The sequence below is a fragment of the Oncorhynchus nerka genome, linkage group LG20, assembly GCF_034236695.1.
Source record: "Oncorhynchus nerka isolate Pitt River linkage group LG20, Oner_Uvic_2.0, whole genome shotgun sequence".
NCBI classification, from domain to species: Eukaryota; Metazoa; Chordata; class Actinopteri; order Salmoniformes; family Salmonidae; genus Oncorhynchus; species Oncorhynchus nerka.
In genome coordinates this window covers 93218517-93243669 of record NC_088415.1, presented here as the reverse complement: position 1 = coordinate 93243669, position 25153 = coordinate 93218517, and the positions used below count along the sequence as shown (strand labels likewise).

General features: G+C 45.0%; 1 protein-coding gene across 1 annotated transcript in view; it reads left to right on the top strand.

The window, feature by feature from the left end:
• LOC135563129 (piezo-type mechanosensitive ion channel component 2-like) overlaps positions 1–25153 on the top strand; it is a 396954-nt gene that overhangs the window by 349146 nt on the left and 22655 nt on the right. Inside the window, 3 exon segments of the mRNA XM_065006107.1 lie at positions 7021–7209; positions 7337–7432; positions 7565–7734. Of these exon segments, the coding sequence (XP_064862179.1) occupies positions 7021–7209; positions 7337–7432; positions 7565–7734 (455 nt within the window).

The following is a 25153-nucleotide window of genomic DNA, read 5'->3' as shown; positions in this document are numbered from 1 at the left end:
AGTCCTCCTCTCCAGTGGTTTCCTCAGTCCATAACTATAGTCCTCCTCTCCAGTGGTATTCTCAGTCCATAACTATAGTCCTCTCCTCTCCAGTGGTTTCCTCAGTCCATAACTATAGTCCTCTCCTCTCCAGTGGTATCCTCAGTCCATAACTACAGTCCTCCTCTCCAGTGGTTTCCTCAGTCCACACCTATAGTCCTCCTCTCCAGTGGTAATCTCAGCCCATTACTATAGTCCTCTCCTCTCCAGTGGTATCCTCAGTCCACACCTATAGTCCTCCTCTCCCCTCCAGTGGTATCCTCAGTCCACACCTATAGTCCTCCTCTCCCCTCCAGTTGTATCCTCAGTCCATAACTACAGTCCTCCTCTCCCCTCCAGTGGTATCCTCATCCCATAACTATAGTCCTCTCCTCTCCAGTGGTATCCTCAGTCCATAACTATAGTCCTCCTCTCCTCTCCAGTGGTATCCTCAGTCCATAACTACAGTCCTCCTCTCCAGTGGTTTCCTCAGTCCATAACTATAGTCCTCCTCTCCAGTGGTATCCTCAGTCCATAACTATAGTCCTCTCCTCTCCAGTGGTATCCTCAGTCCATAACTATAGTCCTCCTCTCCAGTGGTATCCTCAGTCCATAACTATATCCCTCCTCTCCAGTTGTATCCTCAGTCCATAACTATAGTCCTCTCCTCTCCAGTGGTATCCTCAGTCCATAACTATAGTCCGCCTCTCCAGTGGTTTCCTCAGTCCATAACTACAGTCCTCCTCTCCCCTCCAGTGGTTTCCTCAGTCCATAACTATAGTCCTCTCCTCTCCAGTGGTATCCTCAGTCCATAACTATAGTCCTCCTCTCCAGTGGTATCCTCAGTCCATAACTACAGTCCTCCTCTCCAGTGGTATCCTCAGTCCATAACTATAGTCCTCCTCTCATCTCCAGTGGTATCCTCAGTCCATAACTATAGTCCTCCTCTCCAGTGGTATCCTCAGTCCATAACTATATCCCTCCTCTCCAGTTGTATCCTCAGTCCATAACTATAGTCCTCTCCTCTCCAGTGGTTTCCTCAGTCCATAACTATAGTCCTCCTCTCCAGTGGTATTCTCAGTCCATAACTATAGTCCTCTCCTCTCCAGTGGTTTCCTCAGTCCATAACTATAGTCCTCTCCTCTCCAGTGGTATCCTCGGTCCATAACTACAGTCCTCCTCTCCAGTGGTTTCCTCAGTCCACACCTATAGTCCTCCTCTCCAGTGGTATCCTCAGTCCATAACTATAGTCCTCTCCCCTCCAGTGGTATCCTCAGTCCACACCTATAGTCCTCCTCTCCCCTCCAGTTGTATCCTCAGTCCATAACTACAGTCCTCCTCTCCCCTCCAGTGGTATCCTCAGCCCATAACTATAGTCCTCTCCTCTCCAGTGGTATCCTCAGTCCATAACTATAGTCCTCCTCTCCTCTCCAGTGGTATCCTCAGTCCATAACTACAGTCCTCCTCTCCAGTGGTTTCCTCGGTCCATAACTATAGTCCTCCTCTCCAGTGGTATCCTCAGTCCATAACTATAGTCCTCTCCCCTCCAGTGGTATCCTCAGCCCATAACTATAGTCCTCTCCTCTCCAGTGGTTTCCTCAGTCCATAACTACAGTCCTCCTCTCCTCTCCAGTGGTTTCCTCAGTCCATAACTACAGTCCTCCTCTCCCCTCCAGTGGTTTCCTCAGTCCATAACTATAGTCCTCTCCTCTCCAGTGGTATCCTCAGTCCATAACTATAGTCCTCTCCTCTCCAGTGGTATCCTCAGTCCATAACTATAGTCCTCTCCTCTCCAGTGGTATCCTCAGTCCATAACTATAGTCCTCCTCTCCAGTGGTATCCTCAGTCCATAACTACAGTCCTCCTCTCCAGTGGTATCCTCAGTCCATAACTATAGTCCTCCTCTCCAGTGGTATCCTCAGTCCATAACTACAGTCCTCCTCTCCAGTGGTATCCTCAGTCCATAACTATAGTCCTCCTCTCCAGTGGTATCCTCAGTCCATAACTACAGTCCTCCTCTCCAGTGGTATCCTCAGTCCATAACTATAGTCCTCTCCTCTCCAGTGGTATCCTCAGTCCATAACTATAGTCCTCTCCTCTCCAGTGGTATCCTCAGTCCATAACTACAATCCTCCTCTCCAGTGGTTTCCCAGTCCACACCTATAGTCCTCCTCTCCAGTGGTATTCTCAGTCCATAACTATAGTCCTCTCCTCTCCAGTGGTTTCCTCAGTCCATAACTATAGTCCTCTCCTCTCCAGTGGTATCCTCAGTCCATAACTACAGTCCTCCTCTCCAGTGGTATCCTCAGTCCATAACTATAGTCCTCCTCTCCAGTGGTATCCTCAGTCCATAACTACAGTCCTCCTCTCCAGTGGTATCCTCAGTCCATAACTATAGTCCTCTCCTCTCCAGTGGTATCCTCAGTCCATAACTACAATCCTCCTCTCCAGTGGTTTCCTCAGTCCACACCTATAGTCCTCCTCTCCAGTGGTATTCTCAGTCCATAACTATAGTCCTCTCCTCTCCAGTGGTTTCCTCAGTCCATAACTATAGTCCTCTCCTCTCCAGTGGTATCCTCAGTCCATAACTACAGTCCTCCTCTCCAGTGGTTTCCTCAGTCCACACCTATAGTCCTCCTCTCCAGTGGTATCCTCAGTCCATAACTACAGTCCTCCTCTCCAGTGGTATCCTCAGCCCATAACTATAGTCCTCCTCTCCTCTCCAGTGGTTTCCTCAGTCCATAACTATAGTCCTCCTCTCCTCTCCAGTGGTTTCCTCAGCCCATAACTATAGTCCTCCTCTCCTCTCCAGTGGTTTCCTCAGTCCATAACTATAGTCCTCCTCTCCTCTCCAGTGGTTTCCTCAGTCCATAACTATAGTCCTCCTCTCCAGTGGTATCCTCAGTCCATAACTATAGTCCTCTCCTCTCCAGTGGTATCCTCAGTCCATAACTATTGTCCTCTCCTCTCCAGTTGTATCCTCAGTCCATAACTATAGTCCTCCTCTCCCCTCCAGTAGTATCCTCAGTCCATAACTATAATCCTCTCCTCTCCCCTCCAGTAGTATCCTCAGTCCATAACTATAATCCTCTCCTCTCCTCTCCAGTAGTATCCTCAGTCCATAACTATAGTTCCCTCCTCTCCAGTGGTATCCTCAGTCCATAACTACAGTCCTCCTCTCCAGTGGTATCCTCAGTCCATAACTATAGTCCTCCTCTCCAATGGTATCCTAAGTCCATAACTATAGTCCTCTCCTCTCCAGTGGTTTCCTCAGTCCATAACTATAGTCCTCCTCTCCAGTGGTTTCCTCAGTCCATAACTATAGTCCTCTCCTCTCCAGTGGTATCCTCAGTCCATGACTATAGTCCTCCTCTCCAGTGGTATCCTCAGTCCATAACTATAGTCCTCTCCTCTCCAGTGGTATCCTCAGTCCATAACTATAGTCCTCCTCTCCTCTCCAGTGGTATCCTCAGTCCATAACTATAGTCCTCCTCTCCTCTCCAGTGGTATCCTCAGTCCATAACTATAGTCCTCCTCTCCTCTCCAGTGGTATCCTCAGTCCATAACTATAGTCCTCTCCTCTCCAGTGGTATCCTCAGTCCATAACTATAGTCCTCTCCTCTCCAGTGGTATCCTCAGTCCATAACTATAGTCCTCCTCTCCTCTCCAGTAGTATCCTCAGTCCATAACTATAGTCCTCCTCTCCAGTGGTATCCTCAGTCCATAACTATAGTCCTCTCCTCTCCAGTGGTATCCTCAGTCCATAACTATAGTCCTCCTCTCCTCTCCAGTGGTATCCTCAGTCCATAACTATAGTCCTCCTCTCCTCTCCAGTGGTATCCTCAGTCCATAACTATAGTCCTCCTCTCCAGTAGTATCCTCAGTCCATAACTATAGTCCTCCTCTCCTCTCCAGTGGTATCCTCAGCCCATAACTATAGTCCTCCTGTCCTGTCCAGTGGTATCATCAGTCCATAACTATAGTCCTCTCCTCTCCAGTGGTATCCTCAGTCCATAACTATAGTCCAGTCCATAACTATAGTCCTCTCCCCTCCAGTGGTATCCTCAGTCCATAACTATAGTCCTCTCCCCTCCAGTGGTTTCCTCAGTCCATAACTATAGTCCTCCTGTCCTCTCCAGTGGTATCCTCAGTCCATAACTATCGTCCTCTCCTCTCTAGTGGTATCCTCAGTCCATAACCACAGTCTCTCCTCTCCAGTGGTATCCTCAGTCCATAACTATAGTCCTCTCCTCTCCAGTGGTATCCTCAGTCCATAACTATAGTCCTCTCCTCTCCAGTGGTATCCTCAGTCCATAAGCACAGTCCTCTCCTCTCCAGTGGTATCCTCAGCCCATAACTACAGTCCTCCTCTCCAGTGGTATCCTCAGCCCATAACTACAGTCCTCCTCTCCAGTGGTATCCTCAGTCCATAACTATAGTCCTCCTCTCCAGTGGTATCCTCAGCCCATAACTATAGTCCTCCTCTCCAGTGGTATCCTCAGTCCATAACTATAGTCCTCTCCTCTCCAGTGGTATCTCTCCAGTGGTATCCTCAGTCCATAACTATAGTCCTCCTCTCCAGTGGTATCCTCAGTCCATAACTACAGTCCTCCTCTCCAGTGGTTTCCTCAGTCCATAACTATAGTCCCTCTCCTCTCCAGTGGTATCCTCAGTCCATAACTATAGTCCCTCCTCTCCTCTCCAGTGGTATCCTCAGTCCATAACTATAGTCCTCCTCTCCAGTGGTTTTCTCAGTCCATAACTACAGTCCTCCTCTCCAGTGGTTTCCTCAGTCCATAACTATAGTCCTCTCCTCTCCAGTGGTATCCTCAGTCCATAACTATAGTCTCTCCTCTCCAGTGGTATCCTCAGTCCATGACTATAGTCCTCTCCTCTCCAGTGGTATCCTCAGTCCATAACTATAGTCCTCTCCTCTCCAGTGGTATCCTCAGTCCATGACTATAGTCCTCCTCTCCATCAGTCCATAACTACAGTCCTCCTCTCCAGTGGTTTCCTCAGTCCATAACTATAGTCCCTCCTCTCCAGTGGTATCCTCAGTCCATAACTATAGTCCTCCTCTCCAGTGGTATCCTCAGTCCATAACTATAGTCCTCCTCTCCTCTCCAGTGGTATCCTCAGTCCATAACTATAGTCCTCCTCTCCTCTCCAGTGGTATCCTCAGTCCATAACTATAGTCCTCCTCTCCTCTCCAGTGGTATCCTCAGTCCATAACTATAGTCCTCCTCTCCTCTCCAGTGGTCTCAGTCCATAACTCCTCTCCAGTGGTATCCTCAGTCCATAACTATAGTCCTCCTCTCCTCTCCAGTAGTATCCTCAGTCCATAACTATAGTCCTCCTCTCCAGTGGTATCCTCAGTCCATAACTATAGTCCTCTCCTCTCCAGTGGTATCCTCAGTCCATAACTATAGTCCTCCTCTCCTCTCCAGTGGTATCCTCAGTCCATAACTATAGTCCTCCTCTCCTCTCCAGTGGTATCCTCAGTCCATAACTATAGTCCTCCTCTCCAGTAGTATCCTCAGTCCATAACTATAGTCCTCCTCTCCTCTCCAGTGGTATCCTCAGCCCATAACTATAGTCCTCCTGTCCTGTCCAGTGGTATCATCAGTCCATAACTATCGTCCTCTCCCCTCCAGTGGTTTCCTCAGTCCATAACTATAGTCCTCTCCCCTCCAGTGGTATCATCAGTCCATAACTATAGTCCTCTCCCCTCCAGTGGTTTCCTCAGTCCATAACTATAGTCCTCCTGTCCTCTCCAGTGGTATCCTCAGTCCATAACTATCGTCCTCTCCTCTCTAGTGGTATCCTCAGTCCATAACCACAGTCCTCTCCTCTCCAGTGGTATCCTCAGTCCATAACTATCGTCCTCTCCTCTCCAGTGGTATCCTCAGTCCATAACTATCGTCCTCTCCTCTCCAGTGGTATCCTCAGTCCATAAGCACAGTCCTCTCCTCTCCAGTGGTATCCTCAGCCCATAACTACAGTCCTCCTCTCCAGTGGTATCCTCAGCCCATAACTACAGTCCTCCTCTCCAGTGGTATCCTCAGTCCATAACTATAGTCCTCCTCTCCAGTGGTATCCTCAGCCCATAACTATAGTCCTCCTCTCCAGTGGTATCCTCAGCCCATAACTATAGTCCTCTCCTCTCCAGTGGTATCCTCAGCCCATAACTATAGTCCTCCTCTCCAGTGGTATCCTCAGTCCATAACTACAGTCCTCCTCTCCAGTGGTTTCCTCAGTCCATAACTATCGTCCTCTCCTCTCCAGTGGTATCCTCAGTCCATAACTATAGTCCTCTCCTCTCCTCTCCAGTGGTATCCTCAGTCCATAACTATAGTCCTCCTCTCCAGTGGTTTTCTCAGTCCATAACTACAGTCCTCCTCTCCAGTGGTTTCCTCAGTCCATAACTATCGTCCTCTCCTCTCCAGTGGTATCCTCAGTCCATAACTATAGTTCTCTCCTCTCCAGTGGTATCCTCAGCCCATGACTATAGTCCTCTCCTCTCCAGTGGTATCCTCAGTCCATAACTATAGTCCTCTCCTCTCCAGTGGTATCCTCAGTCCATGACTATAGTCCTCCTCTCCAGTGGTTTCCTCAGTCCATAACTACAGTCCTCCTCTCCAGTGGTTTCCTCAGCCCATGACTATAGTCCTCTCCTCTCCAGTGGTATCCTCAGTCCATAACTATAGTCCTCTCCTCTCCAGTGGTATCCTCAGCCCATGACTATAGTCCTCCACTCCAATGGTTTCCTCAGTCCATAACTATAGTCCTCCTCTCCAGTGGTTTCCTCAGTCCATAACTATCGTCCTCTCCTCTCCAGTGGTATCCTCAGTCCATAACTATAGTCCTCTCCTCTCCAGTGGTGTCCTCAGTCCATAACTATAGTCCTCTCCTCTCCAGTGGTATCCTCAGCCCATAACTCTAGTCCTCTCCTCTCCAGTGGTATCCTCAGTCCATAACTCTAGTCCTGCTCTCCCCCTCCAGAGATACCCCCAGCCGCGGGGCCAGGCGAAGAAGCCGGTGGTGAAGTACGGGATGGGAGGGATGATCGTCATGCTCTTGATCTGTATCATCTGGTTCCCTCTACTCTTCATGTCTCTGATCAAGTCTGTGGTGGGGGTGGTCAACAGACCACTGGACGTCTCTTTCTCCATCACCCTGGCCGGGTTCCAGGTGCTGTAGCAGCTCAGAACCTAGGCTCTACTACTGATAGGTCCATCAGTTGATCGGGATCAGTCAGTCAAACAGTTTTTTTTGTTTGTTTGTTCTGTAGATTACATCTCTATGTTATGTTTTGCAGCCGATCTTCACTATGAGTGCTCAGCAGAACCAGCTCAGAGAAGTCTCCAAACATGACATCCATGGCACCTTCATGAGCTCATACCAGTCCTATCCTGTAAGTACACGGTTACAATTATTTTATGCGACTACTATGTGTGTTGTCTCACTGGGATGGGTGGGCCGAATATGGGACAAATCTCCATAGTAACCGAGGGAACAATATTCTCATCTCTCCTCCTCCCAACAGGAAGCGATGCGGTGGTTGGAGTACTACATGCCAGAGGATCTGACCATAGCTGAGTTGGAGGGAAGCTCAAACAGTCTGTGGACCATCAGTCCTCCCAGTAGAACTAACATCATGGAGATGCTCAGCTCCAAGGAGCAGTTCCCCATTACTGTAGCTTGGTCTATCCAACGGTAAGAACAGTCTCCCATCACTGTAGCTTGGTCTGTCCAACGGTCAGAACAGTTCCCCATCACTGTAGCTTGGTCTATCCAACGGTAAGAACAGTCTCCCATTACTGTAGCTTGGTCTATCCAACGGTAAGAACAGTCTCCCATCACTGTAGCTTGGTCTATCCAACGGTAAGAACAGTTCTCCATCACTGTAGCTTGGTCTGTCCAACGGTAAGAACAGTTCACCATCACTGTAGCTTGGTCTATCCAACGGTAAGAACAGTCCCCCATTACTGTAGCTTGGTCTATCCAATGGTAAGAACAGTCCCCCATCACTGTAGCTTGGTCTGTCCAACGGTAAGAACAGTTCCCCATCACTGTAGCTTGGTCTGTCCAACGGTAAGAACAGTTCCCCATCACTGTAGCTTGGTCTGTCCAACGGTCAGAACAGTTCCCCATCACTGTAGCTTGGTCTATCCAACGGTAAGAACAGTTCCCCATCACTGTAGCTTGGTCTGTCCAACGGTAAGAACAGTTCACCATCACTGTAGCTTGGTCTATCCAACGGTAAGAACAGTTCACCATCACTGTAGTTTGGTCTATCCAACGGTAAGAACAGTTCCCATCACTGTAGCTTGGTCTATCCAACGGTAAGAACAGTCCCCCATCACTGTAGCTTGGTCTATCCAACGGTAAGAACAGTTCTCCATCACTGTAGCTTGGTCTGTCCAACGGTAAGAACAGTTCCCCATCACTGTAGCTTGGTCTGTCCAACGGTAAGAACAGTCTCCCATCACTGTAGCTTGGTCTATCCAACGGTAAGAACAGTTCACCATCACTGTAGTTTGGTCTATCCAATGGTAAGAACAGTTCCCATCACTGTAGTTTGGTCTATCCAACGGTAAGAACAGTTCCCCATCACTGTAGCTTGGTCTATCCAACGGTAAGAACAGTTCCCCATCACTGTAGCTTGGTCTATCCAACGGTAAGAACAGTTCCCCATCACTGTAGCTTGGTCTATCCAACGGTAAGAACAGTTCCCCATCACTGTAGCTTGGTCTATCCAACGGTAAGAACAGTCCCCCATCACTGTAGCTTGGTCTATCCAACGGTAAGAACAGTCCCCCATCACTGTAGCTTGGTCTATCCAACGGTAAGAACAGTTCCCCATCACTGTAGCTTGGTCTGTCCAACGGTAAGAACAGTCCCCCATCACTGTAGCTTGGTCTGTCCAACGGTAAGAACAGTTCCCCATCACTGTAGCTTGGTCTGTCCAACGGTAAGAACAGTTCCCCATCACTGTAGCTTGGTCTGTCCAACGGTCAGAACAGTTCCCCATCACTGTAGCTTGGTCTATCCAACGGTAAGAACAGTTCCCCATCACTGTAGCTTGGTCTATCCAACGGTAAGAACAGTCCCCCATCACTGTAGCTTGGTCTGTCCAACGGTAAGAACAGTTCCCCATCACTGTAGCTTGGTCTATCCAACGGTAAGAACAGTCTCCCATCACTGTAGCTTGGTCTGTCCAACGGTAAGAACAGTTCCCCATCACTGTAGCTTGGTCTATCCAACGGTAAGAACAGTCCCCCATCACTGTAGCTTGGTCTGTCCAACGGTAAGAACAGTTCCCCATCACTGTAGCTTGGTCTATCCAACGGTAAGAACAGTCTCCCATCACTGTAGCTTGGTCTGTCCAACGCTAAGAACAGTTCTCCATCACTGTAGCTTGGTCTGTCCAACGCTAAGAACAGTTCTCCATCACTGTAGCTTGGTCTGTCCAACGGTAAGAACAGTTCCCCATCACTGTAGCTTGGTCTGTCCAACGGTAAGAACAGTCTCCCATCACTGTAGCTTGGTCTATCCAACGGTAAGAACAGTTCACCATCACTGTAGTTTGGTCTATCCAATGGTAAGAACAGTTCCCATCACTGTAGTTTGGTCTATCCAACGGTAAGAACAGTTCCCCATCACTGTAGCTTGGTCTATCCAACGGTAAGAACAGTTCCCCATCACTGTAGCTTGGTCTATCCAACGGTAAGAACAGTTCCCCATCACTGTAGCTTGGTCTATCCAACGGTAAGAACAGTCCCCCATCACTGTAGCTTGGTCTATCCAACGGTAAGAACAGTTCCCCATCACTGTAGCTTGGTCTGTCCAACGGTAAGAACAGTCCCCCATCACTGTAGCTTGGTCTGTCCAACGGTAAGAACAGTTCCCCATCACTGTAGCTTGGTCTGTCCAACGGTAAGAACAGTTCCCCATCACTGTAGCTTGGTCTGTCCAACGGTCAGAACAGTTCCCCATCACTGTAGCTTGGTCTATCCAATGGTAAGAACAGTTCCCCATCACTGTAGCTTGGTCTGTCCAACGGTAAGAACAGTTCACCATCACTGTAGCTTGGTCTATCCAACGATAAGAACAGTTCACCATCACTGTAGTTTGGTCTATCCAACGGTAAGAACATTTCCCATCACTGTAGCTTGGTCTATCCAACGGTAAGAACAGTCCCCCATCACTGTAGCTTGGTCTATCCAACGGTAAGAACAGTTCCCCATCACTGTAGCTCGGTCTGTCCAACGGTAAGAACAGTCCCCCATCACTGTAGTTTGGTCTATCCAATGGTAAGAACAGTTCCCATCACTGTAGTTTGGTCTATCCAACGGTAAGAACAGTTCCCCATCACTGTAGCTTGGTCTATCCAACGGTAAGAACAGTTCCCCATCACTGTAGCTTGGTCTATCCAACGGTAAGAACAGTCCCCCATCACTGTAGCTTGGTCTATCCAACGGTAAGAACAGTTCCCCATCACTGTAGCTTGGTCTGTCCAACGGTAAGAACAGTCCCCCATCACTGTAGCTTGGTCTGTCCAACGGTAAGAACAGTTCCCCATCACTGTAGCTTGGTCTATCCAACGGTAAGAACAGTCTCCCATCACTGTAGCTTGGTCTGTCCAACGGTAAGAACAGTTCTCCATCACTGTAGCTTGGTCTGTCCAACGGTAAGAACAGTTCTCCATCACTGTAGCTTGGTCTGTCCAACGGTAAGAACAGTTCCCCATCACTGTAGCTTGGTCTATCCAACGGTAAGAACAGTTCCCCATCACTGTAGCTTGGTCTATCCAATGGTAAGAACAGTTCCCCATCAATGTAGCTTGGTCTATCCAAAGGTAAGAACAGTCCCCCATCACTGTAGCTTGGTCTATCCAACGGTAAGAACAGTCCCCCATCACTGTAGCTTGGTCTATCCAACGGTAAGAACAGTTCCCCATCACTGTAGCTTGGTCTGTCCAATGGTAAGAACAGTCTCCCATCACTGTAGCTTGGTCTATCCAACGGTAAGAACAGTCTCCCATCACTGTAGCTTGGTCTGTCCAACGGTAAGAACAGTTCCCCATCACTGTATCTTGGTCTATCCAACGGTCAGAACAGTTCCCCATCACTGTAGCTTGGTCTATCCAACGGTCAGAACAGTTCCCCATCACTGTAGCTTGGTCTATCCAACGGTCAGAACAGTTCCCCATCACTGTAGCTTGGTCTATCCAACGGTAAGAACAGTTCCCCATTACTGTAGCTTGGTCTGTCCAACGGTAAGAACAGTTCACCATCACTGTAGCTTGGTCTATCCAACGGTAAGAACAGTCTCCCATCACTGTAGCTTGGTCTATCCAACGGTAAGAACAGTTCACCATCACTGTAGCTTGGTCTATCCAACGGTAAGAACAGTCCCCCATCACTGTAGCTTGGTCTGTCCAACGGTAAGAACAGTCTCCCATCACTGTAGCTTGGTCTATCCAACGGTAAGAACAGTTCACCATCACTGTAGTTTGGTCTATCCAATGGTAAGAACAGTTCCCATCACTGTAGTTTGGTCTATCCAACGGTAAGAACAGTTCCCCATCACTGTAGCTTGGTCTATCCAACGGTAAGAACAGTCTCCCATCACTGTAGCTTGGTCTGTCCAACGGTAAGAACAGTTCTCCATCACTGTAGCTTGGTCTGTCCAACGGTAAGAACAGTTCTCCATCACTGTAGCTTGGTCTGTCCAACGGTAAGAACAGTTCCCCATCACTGTAGCTTGGTCTATCCAACGGTAAGAACAGTTCCCCATCACTGTAGCTTGGTCTATCCAATGGTAAGAACAGTTCCCCATCAATGTAGCTTGGTCTATCCAAAGGTAAGAACAGTCCCCCATCACTGTAGCTTGGTCTATCCAACGGTAAGAACAGTTCCCCATCACTGTAGCTTGGTCTGTCCAATGGTAAGAACAGTCTCCCATCACTGTAGCTTGGTCTATCCAACGGTAAGAACAGTCTCCCATCACTGTAGCTTGGTCTGTCCAACGGTAAGAACAGTTCCCCATCACTGTATCTTGGTCTATCCAACGGTCAGAACAGTTCCCCATCACTGTAGCTTGGTCTATCCAACGGTCAGAACAGTTCCCCATCACTGTAGCTTGGTCTATCCAACGGTCAGAACAGTTCCCCATCACTGTAGCTTGGTCTATCCAACGGTAAGAACAGTTCCCCATTACTGTAGCTTGGTCTGTCCAACGGTAAGAACAGTTCACCATCACTGTAGCTTGGTCTATCCAACGGTAAGAACAGTCTCCCATCACTGTAGCTTGGTCTATCCAACGGTAAGAACAGTTCACCATCACTGTAGCTTGGTCTATCCAACGGTAAGAACAGTCCCCATCACTGTAGCTTGGTCTGTCCAACGGTAAGAACAGTCTCCCATCACTGTAGCTTGGTCTATCCAACGGTAAGAACAGTTCACCATCACTGTAGTTTGGTCTATCCAATGGTAAGAACAGTTCCCATCACTGTAGTTTGGTCTATCCAACGGTAAGAACAGTTCCCCATCACTGTAGCTTGGTCTATCCAACGGTAAGAACAGTTCCCCATCACTGTAGCTTGGTCTATCCAACGGTAAGAACAGTTCCCCATCACTGTAGCTTGGTCTATCCAACGGTAAGAACAGTCCCCCATCACTGTAGCTTGGTCTATCCAACGGTAAGAACAGTCCCCCATCACTGTAGCTTGGTCTATCCAACGGTAAGAACAGTCCCCCATCACTGTAGCTTGGTCTGTCCAACGGTAAGAACAGTTCCCCATCACTGTAGCTTGGTCTATCCAACGGTAAGAACAGTCTCCCATCACTGTAGATTGGTCTGTCCAACGGTAAGAACAGTTCCCCATCACTGTAGCTTAGTCTATCCAAGAGTAGTAGAGTAGTGTAGAGCAGTATAGAGTAGAGTAGAGCAGAGCAGTATAGAGTAGAGTAGAGCAGTATAGTAGATTAGTGTAGAGTAGAGCAGTATAGTAGTGTAGAGCAGTAGAGTTGAGTAGAGTAGAGCAGTAGAGTAGAGCAGAGTAGAGCAGTATAGCAGAGCAGTAGAGTAGAGCCGTATCATATTGTAGAGTAGAGCAGTAGAGTAGAGTAGAGCAGTAGAGTAGAGTAGAGTAGAGCAGTAGAGTAGAGTAGAGCAGTATAGTAGAGTAGAGCAGTATAGTAGAGTAGAGCAGTATAGTAGTGTAGAGCAGTAGAGTAGATCAGTAGAGTAGAGCAGTATAGTAGAGTAGTAGTGTAGAGCAGTATAGTAGTGTAGAGCAGTATAGTAGTGTAGAGCAGTAGAGCAGTAAAGTAGAGTAGAGCAGTAGTGTAGAGCAGTATAGTAGTGTAGAGCAGTATAGTAGTGTAGAGCAGTATAGTAGAGTAGAGCAGTAGAGTAGAGTAGAGCAGTATAGTAGAGCAGTATAGTAGTGTAGAGCAGTAGAGTAGAGTAGAGCAGTATAGTAGAGTAGAGTAGAGCAGTATAGTAGAGTAGAGCAGTATAGTAGGGTAGAGTAGAGCAGTATAGTAGAGTAGAGCAGTAGAGTAGAGTAGAGCAGTATAGTAGAGCAGTATAGTAGTGTAGAGCAGTATAGTAGAGTAGAGCAGTAGAGTAGAGTAGAGCAGTATAGTAGAGTAGAGCAGTAGAGTAGAGCATTATAATAGTGTAGAGTAGAGCAGTATAGTAGAGTAGAGCGGTATAGTAGGGTAGAGCAGTAGAGTAGAGTAGAGCAGTATAGTAGTGTAGAGCAGTAGAGTAGAGTAGTATAGTAGTGTAGAGCAGTAGAGTAGAGTAGAGCAGTAGAGCAGTAGAGTAGAGCAGTATAGTAGGGTAGAGCAGTAGAGTAGAGTATAGCAGTAGAGTAGAGCAGTATAGTAGTGTAGAGCAGTACAGTAGAGCAGTAGAGTAGAGCAGTAGAGTAGAGTAGAGCAGTATAGTAGAGTAGAGCAGTATAGTAGGGTAGAGCAGTATAGTAGAGCAGTAGAGTAGAGCAGTATAGTAGAGCAGTATAGTAGTGTAGAGTAGAGCATTATAATAGTGTAGAGTAGAGCAGTATAGTAGAGTAGAGCAGTAGAGTAGAGTAGAGCAGTATAGTAGTGTAGAGCAGTAGAGTAGAGCAGTAGAGTAGAGCAGTATAGTAGTGTAGAGCAGTAGAGTAGAGCAGTATAGTAGTGTAGAGCAGTAGAGTAGAGCAGTAGAGTAGAGTAGAGCAGTAGAGTAGAGCAGTATAGTAGAGTAGAGCAGTATAGTAGAGTAGAGCAGTATAGTAGGGTAGAGCAGTAGAGTAGAGCAGTTGAGTAGAGCAGTATAGTTGAGTAGAGCAGTATAGTAGTGTAGAGCAGTAGAGTAGAGCAGTAGTGTAGAGCAGTATAGTAGTGTAGAGCAGTATAGTAGTGTAGAGCAGTATAGTAGAGCAGTAGAGTAGAGTAGAGCAGTATAGTAGAGCAGTATAGTAGTGTAGAGTAGTAGAGTTGAGTAGAGTAGAGCAGTAGAGTAGAGCAGAGTAGAGCAGTATAGTAGATTAGTGTAGAGTAGAGCAGTATAGTAGTGTAGAGCAGTAGAGTAGAGCAGTATAGAGCAGAGTAGAGCAGTATAGCAGAGCAGTAGAGTAGAGCCGTATCATATTGTAGAGTAGAGCAGTAGAGTAGAGTAGAGCAGTAGAGTAGAGTAGAGTAGAGCAGTAGAGTAGAGTAGAGCAGTATAGTAGAGTAGAGCAGTATAGTAGAGTAGAGCAGTATAGTAGTGTAGAGCAGTAGAGTAGATCAGTAGAGTAGAGCAGTATAGTAGAGTAGTAGTGTAGAACAGTATAGTAGTGTAGAGCAGTATAGTAGTGTAGAGCAGTAGAGCAGTAAAGTAGAGTAGAGCAGTAGTGTAGAGCAGTATAGTAGTGTAGAGCAGTATAGTAGAGTAGAGCAGTAGAGTAGAGTAGAGCAGTATAGTAGAGCAGTATAGTAGTGTAGAGTAGTAGAGTAGAGTAGAGCAGTATAGTAGAGTAGAGTAGAGCAGTATAGTAGGGTAGAGTAGCAGTATAGTAGAGTAGAGCAGTAGAGCAGTAGAGCAGTATAGTAGAGCAGTATAGTAGTGTAGAGCAGTATAGTAGAGTAGAGCAGTAGAGTAGAGTAGAGCAGTATAGTAGAGTAGAGCAGTAGAGTAGAGCATTATAATAGTGTAGAGTAGAGCAGTATAGTAGAGTAGAGCGGTATAGTAGGGTAGAGCAGTAGAGTAGAGTAGAGCAGTATAGTAGTGTAGAGCAGTAGAGTAGAGTAGTATAGTAGTGTAGAGCAGTAGAGTAGAGTAGAGCAGTAGAGTAGAGCAGTAGAGTAGAGCAGTATAGTAGGGTAGAGCAGTAGAGTAGAGTATAGCAGTAGAGTAGAGCAGTATAGTAGTGTAGAGCAGTACAGTAGAGCAGTAGAGTAGAGCAGTAGAGTAGAGTAGAGTAGAGCAGTATAGTAGAGTAGAGCAGTATAGTAGAGTAGAGCAGTATAGTAGGGTAGAGCAGTATAGTAGAGCAGTATAGTAGTGTAGAGTAGAGCATTATAATAGTGTAGAGTAGAGCAGTATAGTAGAGTAGAGCAGTAGAGTAGAGCAGTATAGTAGAGTAGAGTAGAGCAGTATAGTAGAGTAGAGTAGAGCAGTATAGTAGGGTAGAGTAGAGCAGTATAGTAGAGTAGAGCAGTAGAGTAGAGTAGAGCAGTATAGTAGAGCAGTATAGTAGTGTAGAGCAGTATAGTAGAGTAGAGCAGTAGAGTAGAGTAGAGCAGTATAGTAGAGTAGAGCAGTAGAGTAGAGCATTATAATAGTGTAGAGTAGAGCAGTATAGTAGAGTAGAGCGGTATAGTAGGGTAGAGCAGTAGAGTAGAGTAGAGCAGTATAGTAGTGTAGAGCAGTAGAGTAGAGTAGTATAGTAGTGTAGAGCAGTAGAGTAGAGTAGAGCAGTAGAGTAGAGCAGTAGAGTAGAGCAGTATAGTAGGGTAGAGCAGTAGAGTAGAGCAGTAGAGTAGAGCAGTATAGTAGGGTAGAGCAGTAGAGTAGAGTATAGCAGTAGAGTAGAGCAGTATAGTAGTGTAGAGCAGTACAGTAGAGCAGTAGAGTAGAGCAGTAGAGTAGAGTAGAGCAGTATAGTAGAGTAGAGCAGTAGTAGTAGGGCAGTATAGTAGAGCAGTAGAGTAGAGCAGTATAGTAGAGCAGTATAGTAGTGTAGAGTAGAGCATTATAATAGTGTAGAGTAGAGCAGTATAGTAGAGTAGAGCAGTAGAGTAGAGTAGAGCAGTATAGTAGTGTAGAGCAGTAGAGTAGAGCAGTATAGTAGTGTAGAGCAGTAGAGTAGAGCAGTAGAGTAGAGCAGTATAGTAGAGTAGAGCAGTATAGTAGAGTAGAGCAGTATAGTAGGGTAGAGCAGTAGAGTAGAGCAGTTGAGTAGAGCAGTATAGTTGAGTAGAGCAGTATAGTAGTGTAGAGCAGTAGAGTAGAGCAGTAGTGTAGAGCAGTATAGTAGTGTAGAGCAGTATAGTAGTGTAGAGCAGTATAGTAGAGCAGTAGAGTAGAGTAGAGCAGTATAGTAGAGCAGTATAGTAGAGTAGTAGAGTTGAGTAGAGTAGAGCAGTAGAGTAGAGCAGAGTAGAGCAGTATAGTAGATTAGTGTAGAGTAGAGCAGTATAGTAGTGTAGAGCAGTAGAGTTGAGTAGAGTAGAGCAGTAGAGTAGAGCAGAGTAGAGCAGTATAGCAGAGCAGTAGAGTAGAGCAGTATCATATTGTAGAGTAGAGCAGTATAGTAGAGTAGAGCAGTAGAGTAGTAGAGTAGAGCAGTATAGTAGAGCAGTATAGTAGAGTAGAGCAGTATAGTAGTGTAGAGCAGTAGAGTAGATCAGTAGAGTAGAGCAGTATAGTAGTAGTAGTGTAGAGCAGTATAGTAGTGTAGAGCAGTATAGTAGTGTAGCAGTAGAGCAGTAAAGTAGAGTAGAGCAGTAGTGTAGAGCAGTATAGTGTAGAGCAGTATAGTAGTGTAGAGCAGTATAGTAGAGTAGAGCAGTAGAGTAGAGAGTAGAGCAGTATAGTAGAGCAGTATAGTAGTGTAGAGCAGTAGAGTAGAGTAGAGCAGTATAGTAGAGTAGAGTAGAGCAGTATAGTAGGGTAGAGTAGAGCAGTATAGTAGAGTAGAGCAGTAGAGTAGAGTAGAGCAGTATAGTAGAGCAGTATAGTAGTGTAGAGCAGTATAGTAGAGTAGAGCAGTAGATAGAGTAGAGCAGTATAGTAGAGTAGAGCAGTAGATAGCATTATAATAGTGTAGAGTAGAGCAGTATAGTAGAGTAGAGCGGTATAGTAGGGTAGAGCAGTAGAGTAGAGTAGAGCAGTATAGTAGTGTAGAGCAGTAGAGTAGAGTAGTATAGTAGTGTAGAGCAGTAGAGTAGAGTAGAGCAGTAGAGTAGAGCAGTAGAGTAGAGCAGTATAGTAGGGTAGAGCAGTAGAGTAGAGTATAGCAGTAGAGTAGAGCAGTATAGTAGTGTAGAGCAGTACAGTAGAGCAGTAGAGTAGAGCAGTAGAGTAGAGTAGAGCAGTATAGTAGAGTAGAGCAGTATAGTAGAGTAGAGCAGTATAGTAGGGTAGAGCAGTATAGTAGAGCAGTAGAGTAGAGCAGTATAGTAGAGCAGTATAGTAGTGTAGAGTAGAGCATTATAATAGTGTAGAGTAGAGCAGTATAGTAGAGTAGAGCAGTAGAGTAGAGCAGTATAGTAGTGTAGAGCAGTAGAGTAGAGCAGTAGAGTAGAGCAGTATAGTAGTGTAGAGCAGTAGAGCAGTATAGTAGTGTAGAGCAGTAGAGCAGTAGAGTAGAGTAGAGCAGTAGTAGAGCAGTATAGTAGAGTAGAGCAGTATAGTAGAGTAGAGCAGTATAGTAGGGTAGAGCAGTAGAGTAGAGCAGTTGAGTAGAGCAGTATAGTTGAGTAGAGCAGTATAGTAGTGTAGAGCAGTAGAGTAGAGCAGTAGTGTAGAGCAGTATAGTAGTGTAGAGCAGTATAGTAGTGTAGAGCAGTATAGTAGAGCAGTAGTAGAGTAGAGCAGTATAGTAGAGCAGTATAGTAGTGTAGAGTAGAGCAGTAGAGTAGAGCATTATAATAGTGTAGAGTAGAGCAGTATAGTAGTGTAGAGTAGAGCAGTATAGTAGAGTAGAGCGGTATAGTAGGGTAGAGCAGTAGAGTAGAGTAGAGCAGGTAGTAGTATAGAGCAGTAGAGTAGAGTAGAGCAGTATAGTAGTGTAGAGCAGTAGAGTAGAGTAGAGCAGTATAGTAGTGTAGAGCAGTATAGTAGGGTAGAGCAGTAGAGTAGAGTAGAGCAGTATAGTAGTGTAGAGCAGTAGAGTAGAGCAGTAGAGTAGAGCAGTATAGTAGAGTAGAGCAGTATAGTAGGGTAGAGCAGTATAGTAGTGTAGAGCAGTATAGTAGAGCAGTATAGTAGTGTAGAGTAGAGCATTATAATAGTGTAGAGTAGAGCAGTATAGTAGAGTAGAGCAGTAGAGTAGAGTAGAGCAGTATAGTAGTGTAGAGCAGTAGAGTAGAGCAGTAGAGTAGAGCAGTATAGTAGTGTAGAGCAGTAGAGTAGAGCAGTAGAGTAGAGTAGAGCAGTAGAGTAGAGCAGTATAGTAGTGTAGAGCAGTAGAGTAGAGCAGTATAGTAGAGTAGAGCAGTATAGTAGAGTAGAGCAGTATAGTAGGGTAGAGCAGTAGAGTAGAGCAGTTGAGTAGAGCAGTATAGTTGAGTAGAGTAGAGCAGTATAGTAGAGTAGAGCAGTAGAGTAGAGTAGAGCAGTATAGTAGTGTAGAGCAGTAGAGTAGAGCAGTATAGTAGTGTAGAGCAGTAGAGTAGAGCAGTAGAGTAGAGCAGTATAGTAGAGTAGAGCAGTATAGTAGAGTAGAGCAGTATAGTAGGGTAGAGCAGTAGAGTAGAGCAGTTGAGTAGAGCAGTATAGTTGAGTAGAGCAGTATAGTAGTGTAGAGCAGTAGAGTAGAGCAGTAGTGTAGAGCAGTATAGTAGTGTAGAGCAGTATAGTAGTGTAGAGCAGTATAGTAGAGCAGTAGAGTAGAGTAGAGCAGTATAGTAGAGCAGTATAGTAGTGTAGAGTAGTAGAGTTGAGTAGAGTAGAGCAGTAGAGTAGAGCAGAGTAGAGCAGTATAGTAGATTAGTGTAGAGTAGAGCAGTATAGTAGTGTAGAGCAGTAGAGTTGAGTAGAGTAGAGCAGTAGAGTAGAGCAGAGTAGAGCAGTATAGCAGAGCAGTAGAGTAGAGCCGTATCATATTGTAGAGTAGAGCAGTAGAGTAGAGTAGAGCAGTAGAGTAGAGTAGAGTAGAGCAGTATAGTAGAGTAGAGCAGTATAGTAGAGTAGAGCAGTATAGTAGTGTAGAGCAGTAGAGTAGATCAGTAGAGTAGAGCAGTATAGTAGAGTAGTAGTGTAGAGCAGTATAGTAGTGTAGAGCAGTATAGTAGTGTAGAGCAGTAGAGCAGTAAAGTAGAGTAGAGCAGTAGTGTAGAGCAGTATAGTAGTGTAGAGCAGTATAGTAGTGTAGAGCAGTATAGTAGAGTAGAGCAGTAGAGTAGAGTAGAGCAGTATAGTAGAGCAGTATAGTAGTGTAGAGCAGTAGAGTAGAGTAGAGCAGTATAGTAGAGTAGAGTAGAGCAGTATAGTAGGGTAGAGTAGAGCAGTATAGTAGAGTAGAGCAGTAGAGTAGAGCAGTATAGTAGAGCAGTATAGTAGTGTAGAGCAGTATAGTAGAGTAGAGCAGTAGAGTAGAGTAGAGCAGTATAGTAGAGTAGAGCAGTAGAGTAGAGCATTATAATAGTGTAGAGTAGAGCAGTATAGTAGAGTAGAGCGGTATAGTAGGGTAGAGCAGTAGAGTAGAGTAGAGCAGTATAGTAGTGTAGAGCAGTAGTAGTATAGTAGTGTAGAGCAGTAGAGTAGAGTAGAGCAGTAGAGTAGAGCAGTAGAGTAGAGCAGTATAGTAGGGTAGAGCAGTAGAGTAGAGTATAGCAGTAGAGTAGAGCAGTATAGTAGTGTAGAGCAGTACAGTAGAGCAGTAGAGTAGAGCAGTAGAGTAGAGTAGAGCAGTATAGTAGAGTAGAGCAGTATAGTAGAGTAGAGCAGTATAGTAGGGTAGAGCAGTATAGTATAGCAGTAGAGTAGAGCAGTATAGTAGAGCAGTATAGTAGTGTAGAGTAGAGCATTATAATAGTGTAGAGTAGAGCAGTATAGTAGAGTAGAGCAGTAGAGTAGAGTAGAGCAGTATAGTAGTGTAGAGCAGTAGAGTAGAGCAGTAGAGTAGAGCAGTATAGTAGTGTAGAGCAGTAGAGTAGAGCAGTATAGTAGTGTAGAGCAGTAGAGCAGTAGAGTAGAGTAGAGCAGTAGAGTAGAGCAGTATAGTAGAGTAGAGCAGTATAGTAGAGTAGAGCAGTATAGTAGGGTAGAGCAGTAGAGTAGAGCAGTTGAGTAGAGCAGTATAGTTGAGTAGAGCAGTATAGTAGTGTAGAGCAGTAGAGTAGAGCAGTAGTGTAGAGCAGTATAGTAGTGTAGAGCAGTATAGTAGAGCAGTAGAGTAGAGTAGAGCAGTATAGTAGAGCAGTATAGTAGTGTAGAGTAGAGCAGTAGAGTAGAGCATTATAATAGTAGAGCAGTAGTAGTAGTAGAGCAGTATAGTAGTAGAGCGGTAGTAGTAGAGCAGTATAGTAGAGTAGAGCAGGTATAGTAGGGTAGAGCAGTATAGAGTAGAGCAGTATAGTAGTATAGAGCAGTAGAGTAGAGTAGAGCAGTATAGTAGTGTAGAGCAGTAGTAGCAGTAGAGTAGAGCAGTATAGTAGAGTAGAGCAGTATAGTAGAGCAGTAGAGTAGAGCAGTAGAGTAGAGCAGTATAGTAGAGTAGAGCAGTATAGTAGGGTAGAGCAGTATAGTAGTGTAGAGCAGTATAGTAGAGCAGTATAGTAGTGTAGAGTAGAGCAGTATAGTGTAGAGTAGAGCAGTATAGTAGAGTAGAGCAGTAGAGTAGAGTAGAGCAGTATAGTAGTGTAGAGCAGTAGAGTAGAGCAGTAGAGTAGAGCAGTATAGTAGTGTAGAGCAGTAGAGTAGAGCAGTAGAGTAGAGTAGAGCAGTAGAGTAGAGCAGTATAGTAGTGTAGAGTAGAGCAGTATAGTAGAGTAGAGCAGTATAGTAGAGTAGAGCAGTATAGTAGGGTAGAGCAGTAGAGTAGAGCAGTTGAGTAGAGCAGTATAGTTGAGTAGAGCAGTAGAGTAGAGCAGTATAGTAGGGTAGAGCAGTATAGTAGGGTAGAGCAGTATAGTAGAGCAGTAGAGTAGAGCAGTATAGTAGGGTAGAGCAGTAGAGTAGAGCAGTAGGGTAGAGCAGTAGAGTAGAGCAGTATAGTAGAGTAGAGCAGTATAGTAGGGTAGAGTAGAGCAGTATAGTAGGGTAGAGTAGAGCAGTATAGTAGGGTAGAGTAGAGCAGTATAGTAGGGTAGAGTAGAGCAGTAGGGTAGAGTAGAGCAGTATAGTAGGGTAGAGTAGAGCAGTATAGTAGGGTAGAGTAGAGCAGTATAGTATAGTAGAGTAGAGCAGTATAGTAGGGTAGAGTAGAGCAGTATAGTAGGGTAGAGTAGAGCAGTATAGTAGGGTAGAGTAGAGCAGTATGGTAGAGTAGAGCAGTATAGTAGGGTAGAGTAGAGCAGTATAGTAGGGTAGAGTAGAGCAGTATAGTAGAGTAGAGCAGTATAGTAGAGTAGAGTAGAGCAGTATAGTAGAGTAGAGCAGTATAGTAGAGTAGAGCAGTATAGTAGAGTAGAGTAGAGCAGTATAGTAGAGTAGAGCAGTATAGTAGGGTAGAGCAGTATAGTAGAGTAGAGTAGAGCAGTATAGTAGAGTAGAGCAGTAGAGTAGAGTAGAGCAGTATAGTAGAGTAGAGCAGTATAGTAGAGTAGAGCAGTAGAGTAGAGTAGAGCAGTATAGTAGAGTAGAGCAGTATAGTAGAGTAGAGCAGTATAGTAGAGTAGAGTAGAGCAGTATAGTAGAGTAGAGCAGTATAGTAGAGTAGAGTAGAGCAGTATAGTAGAGTAGAGCAGTATAGTAGAGTAGAGTAGAGCAGTATAGTAGAGTAGAGCAGTATAGTAGAGTAGAGCAGTATAGTAGGGTAGAGCAGTAGAGTAGAGCAGTATAGTAGGGTAGAGCAGTATAGTAGGGTAGAGTAGAGCAGTATAGTAGGGTAGAGTAGAGCGGTATAGTAGGGTAGAGCAGTATAGTAGGGTAGAGCAGTATAGTAGAGTAGAGCAGTATAGTAGAGTAGAGCAGTATAGTAGAGTAGAGCAGTATAGTAGGGTAGAGCAGTATAGTAGGGTAGAGCAGTATAGTAGAGTAGAGCAGTATAGTAGAGTAGAGCAGTATAGTAGAGTAGAGCAGTATAGTAGAGTAGAGCAGTATAGTAGGGTAGAGCAGTATAGTAGAGTAGAGCAGTATAGTAGAGTAGAGCAGTATAGTAGAGTAGAGCAGTATAGTAGGGTAGAGTAGAGCAGTATAGTAGAGTAGAGCAGTATAGTAGGGTAGAGTAGAGCAGTATAGTAGAGTAGAGCAGTATAGTAGGGTAGAGTAGAGCAGTATAGTAGGATAGAGTAGAGCAGTATAGTAGAGTAGAGCAGTATAGTAGAGTAGAGCAGTATAGTAGGGTAGAGTAGAGCAGTATAGTAGAGTAGAGCAGTATAGTAGGGTAGAGTAGTATAGTAGAGTAGAGTAGTATAGTAGAGTAGAGCAGTATAGTAGAGCAGTATAGTAGAGTAGAGCAGTATAGTAGGGTAGAGTAGTATAGTAGAGTAGAGCAGTATAGTAGAGTAGAGTAGAGCAGTATAGTAGGGTAGAGTAGAGCAGTATAGTAGAGTAGAGCAGTAGAGTAGAGTAGAGCAGTATAGTAGAGCAGTATAGTAGTGTAGAGCAGTATAGTAGAGTAGAGCAGTAGAGTAGAGTAGAGCAGTATAGTAGAGTAGAGCAGTAGAGTAGAGCATTATAATAGTGTAGAGTAGAGCAGTATAGTAGAGTAGAGCGGTATAGTAGGGTAGAGCAGTAGAGTAGAGTAGAGCAGTATAGTAGTGTAGAGCAGTAGAGTAGAGTAGTATAGTAGTGTAGAGCAGTAGAGTAGAGTAGAGCAGTAGAGTAGAGCAGTAGAGTAGAGCAGTATAGTAGGGTAGAGCAGTAGAGTAGAGTATAGCAGTAGAGTAGAGCAGTATAGTAGTGTAGAGCAGTACAGTAGAGCAGTAGAGTAGAGCAGTAGAGTAGAGTAGAGCAGTATAGTAGAGTAGAGCAGTATAGTAGAGTAGAGCAGTATAGTAGGGTAGAGCAGTATAGTAGAGCAGTAGAGTAGAGCAGTATAGTAGAGCAGTATAGTAGTGTAGAGTAGAGCATTATAATAGTGTAGAGTAGAGCAGTATAGTAGAGTAGAGCAGTAGAGTAGAGTAGAGCAGTAGAGTAGAGCAGTAGAGTAGAGCAGTATAGTAGTGTAGAGCAGTAGAGTAGAGCAGTAGAGTAGAGCAGTATAGTAGTGTAGAGCAGTAGAGTAGAGCAGTATAGTAGTGTAGAGCAGTAGAGCAGTAGAGTAGAGTAGAGCAGTAGAGTAGAGCAGTATAGTAGAGTAGAGCAGTATAGTAGAGTAGAGCAGTATAGTAGGGTAGAGCAGTAGAGTAGAGCAGTTGAGTAGAGCTCAGTATAGTTGAGTAGAGCAGTATAGTTTGTAGAGCAGTAGAGTAGAGCAGTAGTGTAGAGCAGTATAGTAGTGTAGAGCAGTATAGTAGTGTAGAGCAGTATAGTAGAGCAGTAGAGTAGAGTAGAGCAGTATAGTAGAGCAGTATAGTAGTGTAGAGTAGAGCAGTAGAGTAGAGCATTATAATAGTGTAGAGTAGAGCAGTATAGTAGTGTAGAGTAGAGCAGTATAGTAGAGTAGAGCGGTATAGTAGGGTAGAGCAGTAGAGTAGAGTAGAGCAGGATAGTAGTATAGAGCAGTAGAGTAGAGTAGAGCAGTATAGTAGTGTAGAGCAGTAGAGTAGAGTAGAGCAGTATAGTAGTGTAGAGCAGTATAGTAGGGTAGAGCAGTAGAGTAGAGTAGAGCAGTATAGTAGTGTAGAGCAGTAGAGTAGAGCAGTAGAGTAGAGCAGTATAGTAGAGTAGAGCAGTATAGTAGGGTAGAGCAGTATAGTAGTGTAGAGCAGTATAGTAGAGCAGTATAGTAGTGTAGAGTAGAGCATTATAATAGTGTAGAGTAGAGCAGTATAGTAGAGTAGAGCAGTAGAGTAGAGTAGAGCAGTATAGTAGTGTAGAGCAGTAGAGTAGAGCAGTAGAGTAGAGCAGTATAGTAGTGTAGAGCAGTAGAGTAGAGCAGTAGAGTAGAGTAGAGCAGTAGAGTAGAGCAGTATAGTAGTGTAGAGCAGTAATAGAGCAGTATAGTAGAGTAGAGCAGTATAGTAGAGTAGAGCAGTATAGTAGGGTAGAGCAGTAGAGTAGAGCAGTTGAGTAGAGCAGTATAGTTGTAGAGTAGAGCAGTATAGTAGAGTAGAGCAGTAGAGTAGAGTAGAGCAGTATAGTAGTGTAGAGCAGTAGAGTAGAGCAGTATAGTAGTGTAGAGCAGTAGAGTAGAGCAGTAGAGTAGAGCAGTATAGTAGAGTAGAGCAGTATAGTAGAGTAGAGCAGTATAGTAGGGTAGAGCAGTAGAGTAGAGCAGTTGAGTAGAGCAGTATAGTTGAGTAGAGCAGTATAGTAGTGTAGAGCAGTAGAGTAGAGCAGTAGTGTAGAGCAGTATAGTAGTGTAGAGCAGTATAGTAGTGTAGAGCAGTATAGTAGAGCAGTAGAGTAGAGTAGAGCAGTATAGTAGAGCAGTATAGTAGTGTAGAGTAGTAGAGTTGAGTAGAGTAGAGCAGTAGAGTAGAGCAGAGTAGAGCAGTATAGTAGATTAGTGTAGAGTAGAGCAGTATAGTAGTGTAGAGCAGTAGAGTTGAGTAGAGTAGAGCAGAGTAGAGCAGTATAGCAGAGCAGTAGAGTAGAGCCGTATCATATTGTAGAGTAGAGCAGTAGAGTAGAGTAGAGCAGTAGAGTAGAGTTAGAG